General features: G+C 43.0%; 1 protein-coding gene across 2 annotated transcripts in view; it reads right to left on the bottom strand.

Annotated features, from left to right (window-relative positions):
- The window catches only part of CFAP36 (cilia and flagella associated protein 36), a 381,823-nt gene extending 370,308 nt beyond the window's left edge, over positions 1–11,515 (bottom strand). The window contains exon 1 of one of the 2 annotated variants that reach the window (XM_069234356.1): positions 11,253–11,515. In XM_069234356.1, the coding sequence (XP_069090457.1) occupies positions 11,253–11,355 (103 nt within the window). In that variant the 5' untranslated portion in view covers positions 11,356–11,515. The remainder of the gene's footprint in view (positions 1–11,252) is intronic. The other variant, XM_069234355.1, reaches the window with a different exon arrangement.
- Between the last annotated feature and the right edge of the window lie 3,820 nt (positions 11,516–15,335).

The following is a 15,335-nucleotide window of genomic DNA, read 5'->3' as shown; positions in this document are numbered from 1 at the left end:
AGCGATGTGAACTGCAAGAGGGTATGAAATCTGCAGAGTAATAGGCTGACAATCTGGCTGGTGGAGGAAGAAAATAAACAGTGGCTGTGAGTACTGACAGCGGACGGATCGTGAAACCTTGGAGACAGACTACAGAAGGAGAGGCCCAACACTGAGCAGGCATCCGCTGTCTGTGAGGTGCGACGACAAGGGGAAGGTGTCTGTAAGAGACAAGTACACACTGTTGAGGCATTCGCTATGGGGGGGGAAGGTGGCAGCAGCTAAACCGTGAAAATTATGTATGGCCTAAGGGTAGTAGAGAGAGGTGACGGCTACACCATATATTATGGCATTGCCCAAAAATACAGACTTTTTGGAAATATATATTGGTTCAGGTCACAAATGTTACTATCATGGACTGTACAAATTAAATCTACTGGGTTTAATGGATGAACAGACTTGAGAAATGATGGATAGTTGTATAGAGACATTGCACAAAAACGGTGCATTGCTGAAACCCCTGAATTGAATGCCTAGGGTGGAAACATTGATCCGTGTATGGCAACCAAGAAATCAGTTTATCAGTGGATGAAATGTTCAAAGAAAATAGAAAAATATATGGGGGAAACTAATCAGACATCACAGACTAATGTATGGACAGTAGGGTTGGGGGAAGGACAATGGATGAATGCAGTTGAACTTATTTGTAACTAGAAGGGAAACTATATTACCACATGGTGTGCTACGTATTTCACATTGCGTATCACATGGACCAAGATGGTACAGAAGCGAGAGGACATGATGCTGAGACAATTCAAAACACAGTTATTTGTTTATAGTCCATAGCTATGGATCTTATTATAAGAGAAAAACAATACAAAATTTTGTTCTAGAAAATACAAAGAATTTACATTTCCTTTTACATCTTTATTTTGTATAGCCAAGCATGCACCATATATATATATATATATCTATATATATATATATATATATATATATACATACATACATACATACATACACACACACACACACACATATACCTATCTATAGTAGCTTGTCTGTGACGAGAAGAAGTGTTCGCTAAAAGGTTTGTAAAGCAACTATAGAAATATCTGGTACTGGCTAGCAGTATGTAAGGCTATAGTGAGAGCGGTAAAATATGCAACTGTCAGATTTTAAAGGGGACAAACCTGTATTGTTTCTATTTCTGACAAGCCAACAACCAACATGGGTTATCGAAGGAGAGCACTGCGTATTATTTATTTCTCTTTTTTATTTTGTTTACATGAACAATGTAACTCAATTTCAAGTAGTGAAACCTCTTTAAAGTGGAGGAGATGAAGGAGGTAAGGAAGACAGGAAGAGTCAGTGGGGGTGGGCCAACGCACAAACAAAGCGAAATCATCATAACTCCACATCCAGCAGGCAGAAAGTTTGCTGCCACAGGATGTCCTCTGCACAATAGGGTGGATGTTCTATCAAGTCTATCTGTTGTGTTTTATTAACACTCTCTAATTACATATGGAATTAGGAATGGGTAACAGTGAATAACTGGGATTTTTTCGCAGAGAGGGTCTGAGTAATATCAAATAGATGCAAGCGAAGCGCAAGTTGACTATGTTATTACTTAACATCTCGGTGAAAAACATCCTTGTTATTCACTTTCTACCCAGCTATAATTTTGTTTTCTGTAAGGCCCCGACATTATCTGCCCCTGCTTTCAACCGCAAAGCAAGATCAGGGTAGTAATGGGAGCTGTACTTAACATGACTTCACCCTGTCTGAAACATAAACAAGCAATGGTAAAGCCAATAGGCTTCGATCTATGGGCTTTGCCACTCGAGTTGGGGTGGAGAACGGGAGGGCGGGTGAGAAGAGGTAATGGGATGGTTTAAAAAAGTGTTATGAAGCAGCCAGCACTAGTGATTTTTTTCCCCCCGTATGGTGGTTGGAGGGAGAATAAACTAAAGGAGCAACAAGGAGGTGGGTGGGGAATAAGCAACACGACCTGGGGACGGGATAAGAAACAGGCTGGGGGTTGGGGGTTAGGAAGGGAATTGGATAAGCAACATGGAGGTGAGGTGGGAGGGGAAGAAAGAATGCAGACGTGGGTGGGAGGGGAAGAAGCAACTGAGACACGGAAGAGGTTGGGTGGGAAGAGAATAAGTAACAAAGCCAGAAGAAGCAACAAAGACTTGGGGTGGGAGGTGAAGAAGCCATACAGACGGAAGGAAAAGGAGAAAGAAAATACATTACAAAAAACAGTACCTTAATCACAGCACCAGCAGCGGAAGGATAATAATCCAGATGAAGCAATCAGTACTGACAAGACCTAAAAAAAAAAAAAAAACCTGGCCTATTTCCACCTAACACACCACCCTCTGTGCCATCTAAACACCCCTACCCTCGTGAAACTGTGGCTTTTGCATTTCACCAGACGAGGGCAGGCACTAAGCTGACAGGATTTGGTAAATACGTTAGATTTTGCCTATGTGATTAACAATAAGCTATTTTTTGTTGTAAGTTGTAGCTTGCTAAGAAGTTGTACAATATGAGTTACAGAAAGACTGTTAAAGTGTTATGGCTGGTTTGTGTACAAAAATGCAACATGTTGTGCTGTTGCTAGTGGTGGGGGGTGGTAAGTAATACCAAAATTTTGAAAAATTACATGTAAGCGGGAAATAATGTAATTAATTGATGTAATAGCAATATTATGTGTTCAAATCATAACCCTAGTGCCTACAAGATAACTGCATTGGCAACTGCCTGTTTAGTAGTAAAATATATCAATATTTGGTATTTAGTGGAGTTATGACAATTTTTGGCCATGGTGCCATGGTGCCATTGCACCTGCTGTGCCATTCAAATCAAGTCCCTTTTTTAACTGCAAGGTAACTGCAATTGTGACTGCCTGTTTAGTAGTAAAAAATAGCAATAATCAGTGTTTAGTGGAGTTCAGACAACTTTAGGACCCCGTGCCACTGCACCTGCTGCACCATTCAAACCATGACCCTAGTCCCTGCAAGATAACTGCATTTGTGACTGCCTGTTTAGTAGTAAAATACAGCAATAATTGGTGTTTATACAGATGTGACATTAATTTACAGTTTATATACAAAATGTTTCTAGTAAAAAATGATTGGTGAATTGTAAAGTTTTTTGAGTGAGAGGTGCGTTATTACATTTAAATTTACACCTATTACACAGCTCATGCACTGTCGGTTGCAAGACCTATTGACAGCTTAGAGCCTGCCCATTGCTCATATTTGTTTGACTTTATCGTCACTCATTTCGTTGCCTCTTACTTGTCAGCTCCTGTAGGAGTTACTTCCTGTTCCTGTCCCTCCCCTGGAGCATAGCCAAAGTACTTGTGCGATTCCACAGTTCACTTTTGGATTTTTTTTCTGTCCCTGCTCCCACTCGGGCATATGTGCCCCCGATGCTCTCCTGCATGCTGTGCTCTCACCCATGAGCTTCTGAGTTCCCTTGAATGTTGCTCATCAGTGAATTCTCCTGTAGATGCGCCACCTTGCTGTTGCACACTGGTGTGCTTCTCTGAACCGTGTGTTGTCCCAGTCCCACTATGTACCACTTTTTGTATGGCTCTCTCTTTTGAGTTTTGATGCCACGGTATTCTTGATATTATCATAAGCGTTGGGGATTATTTTACAGTGGTGGTGGTTTGGAGGGGAGGGGCTGTGCCAGCAAACACAAAGAAAAAAATGCAGCCTTGTTCCATTTGTTTCAGTCTCCCTTTTTGTTTGTTATGCACTCGCATTGGGAAATGAGAAGTGTCACTCTAGCTTTAAATGGCCATGCTGTTAGCAGAGACAGATTTCTTTCTCGTCCATCTTAATTGTTCCATTTTCTTTTTTTAAATGTGTCTGCCTTGATCAGTAACCTGCTGACTCTCTTAATAGTGTATTCTTTCAGCCTAGGGTCAGCTGTGTGGAGCGAGTTTTGTAATCCATACTTCTATAGGCCCACTAGGAACTGAGGGCTTGCATTGCTCTTTCTCAATCATGAGTAATCTTATCGTGAGTTTACAGACTGTGGGATTACTGTAGGAAAAGGGAAAGGTGTGCGACTCTGGCCCTGTTCACTTTTTTACTCTGCTCAAAGGTGGCTGCACCCAGTGCAATCATTTTAGTGTGCATCAATGACCTCCTTCTCTACAGATTCACTTGAAAGGCATCTCTGTGACGAAAGCGGTAACCCACTAGGGGCCAGATGTAGCAAAGGTTTTTACCCATTCTGTGTCTATGGGAAAAGGTGTTCGTACATATGGCCCTTAGTGCCTACATTTAATACAACTCTGTGATTTGGACGTTGTGCTTTGCAGCAAACACATTACCCTCATGTGCTACTTTATTTATAGCAGCACTCAGGCTGTCAGTAAATATCTTAAATTGTATCCCTTAATGCTGACCACACTTTGTAAAAAAAAAAAACACACACACACAGTGGCGTAGCGTGGGGGGTGCAGGGGGGCCCGGCCGCACCGGGCGCAACATCTGGGGGGGGGGCGCGCTCGCACTCGCGAATGCTAAAATCCACGGGTTAGGGGGCGCAAATTACTTGCCTTGCCCCCGGTGCTGACAACCCACGCTACGCCACTGCACACACACACACTTTTTGTGTTTTCTTTTTAAGCCTTGCCTGCAGGGAGCGCGTATGCGCTATTGCTGAGTGACGATCTACTGTGTATTAAAAAACAAAATCCTTGTCATTTGAGTTTCTTTATGTGGTGCATGGACCAAGTACACATTGATTTTGCTTTGTGTCCGCCCGTGCTCGCGCTGTGATTGAGTCACTATTTCTTCTTTCTTTTTTTGCGTTCTATATAGCGCAACTCTGCCCTCTAGTGAACGAACCTGATTATTTCAAACCAAAGCATTTCAAAGTCAAATAATGGAGCTTGTCTGTGTCAATGTTTTCTTTGCAATGCTGTACAGCTGTGTGGTTGCCGTGCAACACTGTTGAAAGTAAAAAAAAAAAAAAAGTGATATAAAGCGCCCCGCTTTTGATCGCGTTATAGAATTATTTTACTTTTATCCATGATGCCCAGCAGCTGCGTTGCTATAGAATATGCCTAAAAACCATTTAAAAAGCCCATACATCTCGCATAGGCAAGACCTATTGGTTTTGCCAATTCTTGTTTTCATTATTTACTGATCGAACCTTGATTGGTAAATAACAAGAAAAAAAAACACATCATTTTGTAGGCGAGTCCATGCAATGTGCGCGCGTCTACAAAATGGAACAGGCAGGTCCCCATAGGCTTTTTTTTCCTGTTCTTTGAACCATGCTGTACAACATCCGGGATACTATTTAGCAGTGCTGAAAACCACTGGTAAAGTCAATAGGCCCCGAAAGCTCGTTTACGGGTGTTGTTTTTCAATTCAGACCTCGTCAACAGAGCAAAGTACGTTGAAGAACCAGCACATAATTACAAAAGAGCATACTAAGGGACCAGAAACCTCAAGTTTGTCAGGCGAGGTTAGCTCGTCCTATCATGTCTTTTTTGTCTATCTTCTTATAGGTCTTGCTTTTGGATTTCACGTCATAGACAGAGCACTCCGTCTACTGGGGTTAAAAAAAACAGGAAATAGGAAATAGGCAAATATCACCAGACATCGCAACTCTTGCCACCAGTGGCTTGATGATTAAAACGGTAATCAATGGCTATAGACCAGAAATCTGTCGGTATAAGGTTGGGGGGTAAGTGGTTAGCTTTTTAGGGTCAAATTGCAGCATTTGGAAGGGGAAAAACAGAAAGTTTTACAGATCAGTGGACCAGAGAAAGAATAACATTAATTTTGTGTCGGTCACCTTTTGTGCTGGCTTGGTGCTGGTAACATTTTGAGAGTAGGAGCCCTAATTTAGACCGTCATCTTTCTCCATACGAACAAAACACCAGTTCCGGGCCTGTGCTTTCCTTTCCAAATTATAATTTATGGGCTCGCTAGTCCAATTGGTTCAAAGGAACTAAACCAAGACTACATTTTACAGCGTGCATTGGACTTTCACATGAAACCTGAGAACCTCGGCAAGGAAAATTGCCTTTCCCTGGAAACTGTAGTATATTTGCCATCTGTCATTCCTACTTGACGCCTCAGCCTCTTTGCTGGTTGCCGGCCTTGTTAGCGGCCACCTAGAATTGGCTCATCTTAAAAACTGTATTTATTAAAGGACATGATTGTATCAATAAAAATGTTTTCAACCTTAAAGAGCAGGATTTAAAATATGGTGGCATGTTAAACACTGCAAGCTTGGAAACATCTGACAGCCACAAACTGGAGATGGCACTATCATGACTTTTATAGAAGTACTTTGGTGGACCTCTAGACAACCACTTTAATGGCCTTATTTATCCCAAGCTGGAGTTGAATATGGCGCCCCAACTGGAACGACTCCTGTTTACTCGGAGCGAGAAGGCAACACCAATAGGAATTGCGACATAAGGTGTTAATTATATTTATTTCCCTAGAGGACTTGGTACGTGGAATTGTGGGTATTTTAACAAGGCAAATAAATAAAATACTTCCTCTCCACATGTAAATGACAGAAGCCTTGTCCTTTTACTACAAAATTGCAGTAGATATACTTTCACCGTTGTCTTTTAAGAAAATCAATGTACACATATTTTTTAGGGTTGAGGACGCAAAGCACTTTGTCCCTGGTGTAATCTCTCTGTGGGCTTTTAACCACACCCATCAGTTTGGTTTGTTTGTGGGCTTACCTTTTAAAATTTTGCTTGATTTAATTAGTGAAAGGCATGCACACGTCATGCCTTTTCTGGTGTTTAGCCCTCCTCAAGTGCACCAGCCAACTACTGAAAACATATGAGGCTCTGTATTTCTGAATGGCTTCTGGACTACCTTTTCTTTTTTTCTTTTTATTTTGTAGGCAGCGCGATCTCACTGGGCAGTAGTCGAGCGCTTTGCATGACATCGACCCTGTTACATGGATGATTGCACTTTTGCCAATACGTTTCACTTCAAGCGAACTTCTGTTTCCTTTTGAGTGTTTGCTTCGCGCTCATGGTGGCCATCGAGTCACTTATGTTTTCTATTCCTCTGTTAATTTAAGCAAGACTGCTCGGTTTTGTGAAGAATGCAGTGAAGGTGGCTCTGTTTTGGAGATGTCTTTCGCTCTCTCTTTGCCACAACTCACCCGCAGGATAGTGCCACGAAGCAGCCCGATGTGAAGCGCTATGTGTGTGTTAAATTACGCACCTGCACGTTTCTCCACATTCTGAAAGTGCGGTGTGTGTTAGGAATGAGGATGCAAGGTGTAGACCAGTACAGGGGGTGACAGGTCTGGACATTGTTACATCCCAAAGACACACCCTCTGACTGAGGTCCGTATGCCACTGAGATGCCTGTTAAGCAGTCATTTATTTTCATTACAGAAAAAAAGTTATCACCTCTGCAGTTTCAGCACATACCGGCTTGTCTGTTGGCAGTCCACATGGGATGTTATTGTACAAAGACTGTACTCAGACTGTATTAAGTATCTTATGTCATTGACCTGTGCTTTCTAGTGCTGTCTGGCAGCCTCAAAGCACTAGCATCCAGTCGGTGAGCCAACGTTGCCTGTGGTATTTCATGCAGTGACTCCTGGTCGCCTTTCATGTGCTTCACAGATTAAAGGCAGATTTGATCCTGCAGGGATTGTCTGTCCTGCAACCCCTGTCCTGCAACCACTGCAGCAGATGCAAAACCCACTGATCTGTCAGCCTAACGAGCTCTCACCCCCCAAGCCATTTAACACAAAGATGTTTTAAGACATGGGCAACATGGGCTCTGGCCCCAGCCTTTCAGGGGCCACCTGATAGAGCCAGCTCTGTTCTCCACACAGTCCTGCCCTGATGACCTTGAATGGTTCTTAAACATTGCTGTTTTACATACAATTTCCTTTAATTTATGTTTAATATTGGTGACATGTGGAAGTCCATTGCAGACAGATTGCAGGAAAATGCTGTTTTTCAACACCAGCCCACATCCACAAAATTTCTTCTTACATCAAAAGAGTCAGACCTCATATAGGAGAAATGGCAGTCTGTCGCATGGATTATTTACAGTAATGTTAGTGAGCTGCTGTTACAAGAATGAAAACACACATCACTGTCCGTGAATATTAGATGGAAACACATTTAGAATTTGAGGCAGTGTGCCTGTGCATCACCTGTGACCTGGCCAGAGATCCCACCTGCAGCTCCATCAGTGCACCTCAGTTCACACACTCCAAGCCTTCAGCTGTGCCAGTGCCAGGAACCCCACACACGCTGTCTGCCAGAGCACCTCAGTTCTTGCAGTCAGTACACTCTGCTGGTCAAGTACTGAGACCTCGGGCGCAGCTCCATCAGTGCACCTTAGTTCACACACCCCAAGCCCTCAGCCGTGCCCTTGCCAGAACCCCACACACACTGTCTGCCAGAGCACCTCAGTTCTTACAATCAGTACACCCTGCTGTTTCAGTACTAGGACTTTGGGTGCAGCTCCATCAGTGCATCTCAGTTCTACCCCTGCAAGGTCACTTCCTTTCCTATGCTGGGACCCCACTCACATGCAGTTCCATTACAGCAGCTCAATTCTAATATTCTATCCCACTGCCAAGCCAATATTGGACACAAAAGAGCAATACAGAACTCAGCCAGTGCACCTAAAGTCTAAAATACAATGCCACTGTTGATGGCAAACACCACAGCTCTGCCAGAATCCATCAATTCTAACACTCAGTGCACATTTCTTCTCAGTACTAAGGCTCACACATGCCCTTCAGGACTCCTCTCTTCTGTGGTTCAGAGGTAATGCCATTCCCATACTGGGCCCCACTCGCAGCTTCACCAGGGCACCTCCAGGCTAACACTCGGCAACACTGGCACACCAGTAATAGGTGCAATACATAGGTCCATTAACATAGCTCACTTCTGACCTTGTGTGGCCGTTACTATTCCCGTATTGCAGCTCACATACAACTGTCAGTGCACCTCAACCATAACCTGCAGTGCCCCATTATTATAATACCAGAAATTACACCACACTCCATTTCTCATTCTTCACCTGATGCCTTTCTGTTATTCCAGCACTGGGCTGGCACACATCTCTATCTATACCCCCAATCCTGATCTGAACCGCCCCAATTTTGCTGTATTGGGGTTCACACACAACTCTACTAATGCACCTCCTGCTGTTCTGCAGTGCCCCCTGCTGTTCCACACTCTTGACTTCTGTTTGAAGACGTGGGGGAACCAATTAAATATATTCTTAGCTGCCAACTTTAGTTGGGAGGGTCTGTTTCCTTTACTCTGTTTACTCTCAATGTTTTCTTTCTCCCCCACTTTTCTCTTTTCAGCTCTTAAAATCCACACATTAACAGTTTTGCTTTCTTTCAACTGTTTTTCTACTCCTCTCCCTTTTTTTTTATTTCCCCTCTTCCTCTTGCTACCGCCTCTTTCAAACTCGCAAAAACATGGTTATTTCTTCCCTTATTTTGTTACTCTCTTTTCTTCACCAGGTGTTTATTCTTTCATTATTTTTTTCTCTTCCCTTCATTCTTTCCTTGTTTTTTTTTATTTGCTCTTTCCTTTGACTCAGTATGCGACCTTTCACTTTAAAAAAAAAAAATAATAAATCTTTCTTCCTTCCTTGCTCTGGTGTTTTTCTTATCTTTATCTGTCAATTCATGTTTTACTATAAATCCCTCTTTTTCCAGTCTGTATGTGGAAGCCACAAGTTACTTGTCAGGACCTGAAGTGTCACAGTGGTTTCCCCATTCTGTGTTTGTGGGGAATGTGTCAGTACGTACTTGCCCTGGTTCCTTCGCTGCTTGTTTCTCTCACCATCTCTCTTTTTTCTATAATGTTCATTTTTCTCTTTCTTTCCACAATTCTTTCATTATTTTTCCTCTTTACCTTTCCTTCGCCAGCTTCCTTCCTTTTTTCTTGTCTCACACGTGTGCTCTATTTCTTCTCTTAGTTGTGTTTTCAGTTTCTCGTTCTTCCTTTCTCTTCTTTCTTTTATTTCTTTGCGACCCCTTCTCTTTCTTCCTTTTGTCTGATGAATTCCTTTCGCTTCTCTTTTCCTGCCCCATCCGCTTTCTCTCCTGAGGCTTAGTTATCAAAGGAGCAACAGGTGCAGTGGCACCGGGGCCTAGAGACCTTTGGACCTCACTCAAATCTTATTACTGCTGTATTTTCCTACTGAAATTGCAGTCAACCATTTTCCTTTCTTACTCGAAAGTGCGGTGTGTGTTAGGAATGAGGATGCAAGGTGTAGACCAGTACAGGGGGTGACAGGTCTGGACATTGTTACATCCCAAAGACACACCCTCTGACTGAGGTCCGTATGCCACTGAGATGCCTGTTAAGCAGTCATTTATTTTCATTACAGAAAAAAAGTTATCACCTCTGCAGTTTCAGCACATACCGGCTTGTCTGTTGGCAGTCCACATGGGATGTTATTGTACAAAGACTGTACTCAGACTGTATTAAGTATCTCATGTCATTGACCTGTGCTTTCTAGTGCTGTCTGGCAGCCTCAAACACAGCTACTACACCATGTGCCCTCTCCATCTTTTCTTCTGACTCCCTCTTTCCTTTCACCCTCTAATCTGCCACAAATTATATTTTTGTTATGGTGTTTTGAGGATTACCATTTAATGCCAAAAGTTTATTTCTGATAAAGCTTTATATGATAATTGTATCTGTTTTATATAGAGGAACAAGGTAAATTGAAGTGCTTTAGTTAAATGCTGGGCCAATGGAATTATATGGCGGGAAAAGACGAAACTATGAGGTAGGGTGGACCAATTTATGTGGCAAGAAGAGTCCAGTTATGAATTTACAACGCCAGTCGCTCTAACTCGAGAAAACGCGAGACCTATTGCATTGCAAATGCTTGTTTCTTTCTGCTGTAAATCACTCAGGAGTACACCCAAGAGTTAACATCTAAAGAAAGTAAAGAAGCGTCGATTTAAATAGCTAAAATATGCACATTCGATTTTAAAGAAGAGTTGGAATCTAAATTGTGAGCGACTTATAAAAGATGGAAAGAAAGTTGCCTGTAGCTCGTTACAAATGTCTGACCGGTTCCTTACTGCGCCAGGGACAGTTCTGGGAAAAATCCTAATAAAAGAGCACAAGATGTTCAGTGATTGATGGATGAGGCCTACTTAACACCACTGAGTCTCCCCTACACGCAGAGACTCACCCCCCGCATCCCGCACCAGAGGTCCCCTCGAAGGGGCGACGTCTTCCGCCTCACCTGAACATCTCTGCTCCAGGAAGTCCAGCACTGGCGCGGCCCAAAGGGGGCTCCGCAGGAATCCGAAGACGCTCTCCACCACCCATTCTTCGACCTCCGCCATGGTTGTTACTCCAGGGACCGGGCCAAGTCCTCCACGTCTAAGGAGGCGCAGGGACGGGAGGTAAACAAACCCCGCACGCGCCTAAGCACACAACCACTTCAGCCCGGATGGACTACAAACGCTTGATTGGGTCGCTACGGCAACGGACGTCATCCGAGGGTTCACGCGTCACCGAAACGGTTTATTGGCTGAGAAAGTGCAGACTGCTGTGCATCATGTTAGCGCATGCGCGCGCCACTCTACTGCGGCAGTATTTCAAGTTTTGATCTGTTAGGTGTGGTGTGTCTAGCGCGGTTTGTGACGCCTGAACGATATTTGCGTGCTACGTTATTTTGCTGCAGGGCTTAACGATAGCTACATAGATAGGTTTTCAAGAATCTGCACTTTGAAATGCCCGTGGGTCTGACGAACACGAGTTTCGGTTCGGGCACCTCTATTTTAGACACCAGAGAATCTTCCAAATAAGAGCAACAATTAAAGTTGGGTATCATTGGCTCTAATGGATACTGACTGTACTGCAGATTTTGTTGTTAAGATTGGTGGCCTGTGATGGTGATCACATGTTACTAATACATTAGTGGCATAGAAGTTAGCATGCTGTGACAAATACACCTTAATTTAAAAGCCCAGCAGAAAAAAATAACATGAAATGTAAAATGTGCACATTTGAAATAGGATGGACAGTGTGGCCTGCATTCGTATTTGACATAGCGTTTTGCCAGAAAAGATGTTGTGCATTCATATTTGAGTGAGCTACTGACATGAATTAATATTAAAAGTATTATTATTAAATTAATATTGAAAATTAAAAGTATATTATGAGTATTAAATGAACATGGATTTATCATACTTAAATTGATTTGAATGGATAATGTTAATGTGGATAGAGAAATAAATGCACGTTCAAATTGTGTTTCTAATGTTGTGAATAATGATTGCAATTAAATATTTTGCTTTGCATATTTGATTCAAACTTTAAGGTGCGCAATAGGATTTATGTGTATTAACTGTATTAATGTGTACTTAGGCTTTCTTAGCTAGACTAGACCTGAAGATCACTTTTGCAGCAGTAAAGGAAATTACATGTTCCCTCTACCCTGAATTAATTCCTAGGTTGCTGACGTGGTGGTGAATAACATTTTTTCTAGCAATCGCGTCAAGAATTTTCAATTCTTTTAAAGACATGGAGGCGAGGATTATGCTTCTCTTCCTTTGCTGAACAAACACAGCAGCCAAGGAGTTAACAAAATGAAAACTACAACTCCCATAAACATTTGTAGCCCAGGCTACCCAATCCCAGGTCAGCCCCAACTATAAGAGTCCCCATAGCAACGGATCGTCCTCTTTCTTTGCGATAAACGAACCACACTCCGTCTCTTCATAACTTGCATCGGAACCTGCTGACGAATTCACCGAAACAACTGGTCTTTGATGGACCAATGACCGAAACCTCATTCACCCATGGTAATTGCACCTAAAGGTAAAGAAAATATACTAATAATATCCTAGGAAAGGAATAAATCTTAGGGGGGGGGAAATTATTTTAAATACATTTCATCATCACAAATATGCATTTCAAACAAATCATGCAGAAGACCTTACAATTTGTCAACAGTATATGGGTGGGATAATCCTCGCCTCCGTGTCCTTAATAGAACTGAAAATTCTTGACGCGATAGCAGGATTTTTTTTTATTCTATGTCAGGACCGGAGGCTTCGGATTATGCTAGTTTAAAGCTGATCCACCACAGTAGTTGCTATATTAACAATAGGTTTATAATAAAATATTTTGAACGTATTGTCTGATGACCAATCCGCCGCTGCCATAATATCCTCTAATCTGGAACCCGCTCCAGAGGATTTTGAAGCCATAGCACCTCGAATGGAGTGAGCTCCAAACACAGAAGTGTCAATACCTGCTTGTCTCAAAAGCCACTTAACCCATCTAGCCAAAGTGGCCGCTGAAACAGGACCGTAAGGTTTTTGCAGAGAAATTAATAATTGACCTCCTACATCTCTGCGAGATTCTCTGGTGCAGCTTTCATAAGCTTTCAAGCATTGCACCACACACAATTTCTGATTATGTGGAAAAGCTGGGCAAGAAATACATAGAGATGCAGTTTTTGTACGTTTAGAAATTGTGAATGAAACTCCTGTAGGAGTGAATACTCTACCTGTCAAATCCAGAGCCTTTACGTCCGATACACATCTGCATGAAATAAGACACAACAGGACAGTCAATTTGGCGGACAATTGTTTGCGAGACAGGTCGTCATTGCATGGCCAAGATCTAATAAAACGAAGGACAACATTAACGTCCCACAAGACTGAATAACGTGTCTGAATCATTGAAAAAGGGGGGAAGGCAGAAAGAAGGTGTTGAGACCAATTCTGAAGAAAGGCGTCCGTTCCCATTGCTAACGGATCCGGCCTCCAACTGAAAAATCTCAGCAGTTGGGCATTGAGGCGGGATGCAAATAGATCCAAACCCGGGAGACCCCATCTCTCTGTGAGCTTCTGGAAGATCGACCGATGCAACATTCAAATGCTGCTGTCTCTCAAAAAGCGTGAGTTCCAATCCGCCACCACATTGGAGCGGCCCGGAATGTACTCCGCTATTACATGGATCTGATTCTGAAGGCAAAAATGCAAAAATTCCCTGGCAATCTTCGCTAACAGGTGAGATCTGGTCCCCCCCAGTCGGTTGATGTATCTCACAGCTGAAATGTTGTCCATTCTCAAAAGAATGCAACAACTGGCTTTGATGGGGGAAAGCAAACGAATTGTGAAGGCTCCTGCTAGTAGCTCCAAACAGTTGATGTGGAGATTCAGCTCCTCCGAGGACCATCGTCCCCCCGTCTCCACCGAGCCACAACGCGCTCCCCTGCCCCAGTGGCTGGCATCCGATTCTATGACAATCTCCGGAGAGGGTGCAAAAATGGCCCTGCCATTCCATGCTTCCATATGATTCAACCACCAGACAATCTCTGTCTTGGCGTCCTCTGATAACGGAATGTGATTCGTATAGGAGAGACCCTTGCGAAGATGCAATATCTTTAGGCGTTGGAGAGCCCTGTAATGCAAGGGACCCGAAAAAATCGCTTGAATGGAGGAGGAAAGAAGCCCCAACAACCGTGCCAAAATCCGCAACGATAAAGTCGGAGAGGCAAGGGCTTTCCGTAACTCTCTCTTGATGGATGTCCTTTTCGCTAAGGGTAACTTCAGTTGAGCCTGCACTGAATCCACTTGGAAACCTAAGAATTCTATACATTGCGAGGGAGTCGTTATTGATTTCTAGCTGTTGATTAAGAATCCCAGGTCCTGAAGGATCTGAATTGCCCAGGCGAGGTGAAGAAGGACTAGCTCTCTGGAATGAGCCATGATCAAAAGATCGTCGAGATAAATAATGAGGCAAACGCCTCTTTCTCGAAGAAACTAAGCTACAGGCCGAAGCAGCTTTGTGAAGCACCATGGGGCAGAGGAAAGACCAAAGGGAAGAACCTTGAATTCGTACCATTGGTGTCTCCATTGAAAATGAAGGAAACAACGGTGAGGGGAGAAAATTGGGACTGAAAGATAGGCGTCTTTGACGTCTAAACGCACTAACCAGTCTTTTTCTTGAAGAAGATCTTGCAACATATGGATACCCTCCATCTTGAAATGACGGTAGACTATCCAATGGTTGAAATCTTTCAGGTTTAAAACTAGACGAAAACCCTTTCCTTTCTTTGGAACGAGGAAAATAGTACTGACAAAGCCGTTTGGATGGGGACTTGAAGGGACAATCGCCTGTTTGCGAAGAAGGTTGTCGATTTCTGAGTCTATAAAGTTGCTCTCTGCTAGGGAAAAAAGGAGAGGAAGAGGGGGAATGATCTGACTCGGAGTGGAATACAATTCTAGCTTGTAGCCCCGGATAGTTTGCAGTACCCACGGGTCTTGAGAAATGCAATCCCATGCTTGCACATGACTCTCTAATCTCC

This window comes from Pleurodeles waltl, chromosome 5 (assembly GCF_031143425.1).
Source record: "Pleurodeles waltl isolate 20211129_DDA chromosome 5, aPleWal1.hap1.20221129, whole genome shotgun sequence".
Classification (NCBI taxonomy): Eukaryota; Metazoa; Chordata; class Amphibia; order Caudata; family Salamandridae; genus Pleurodeles; species Pleurodeles waltl.
Note: the sequence above shows the minus strand (reverse complement) of the source record. Positions and strands in the feature narration are given on the sequence as shown.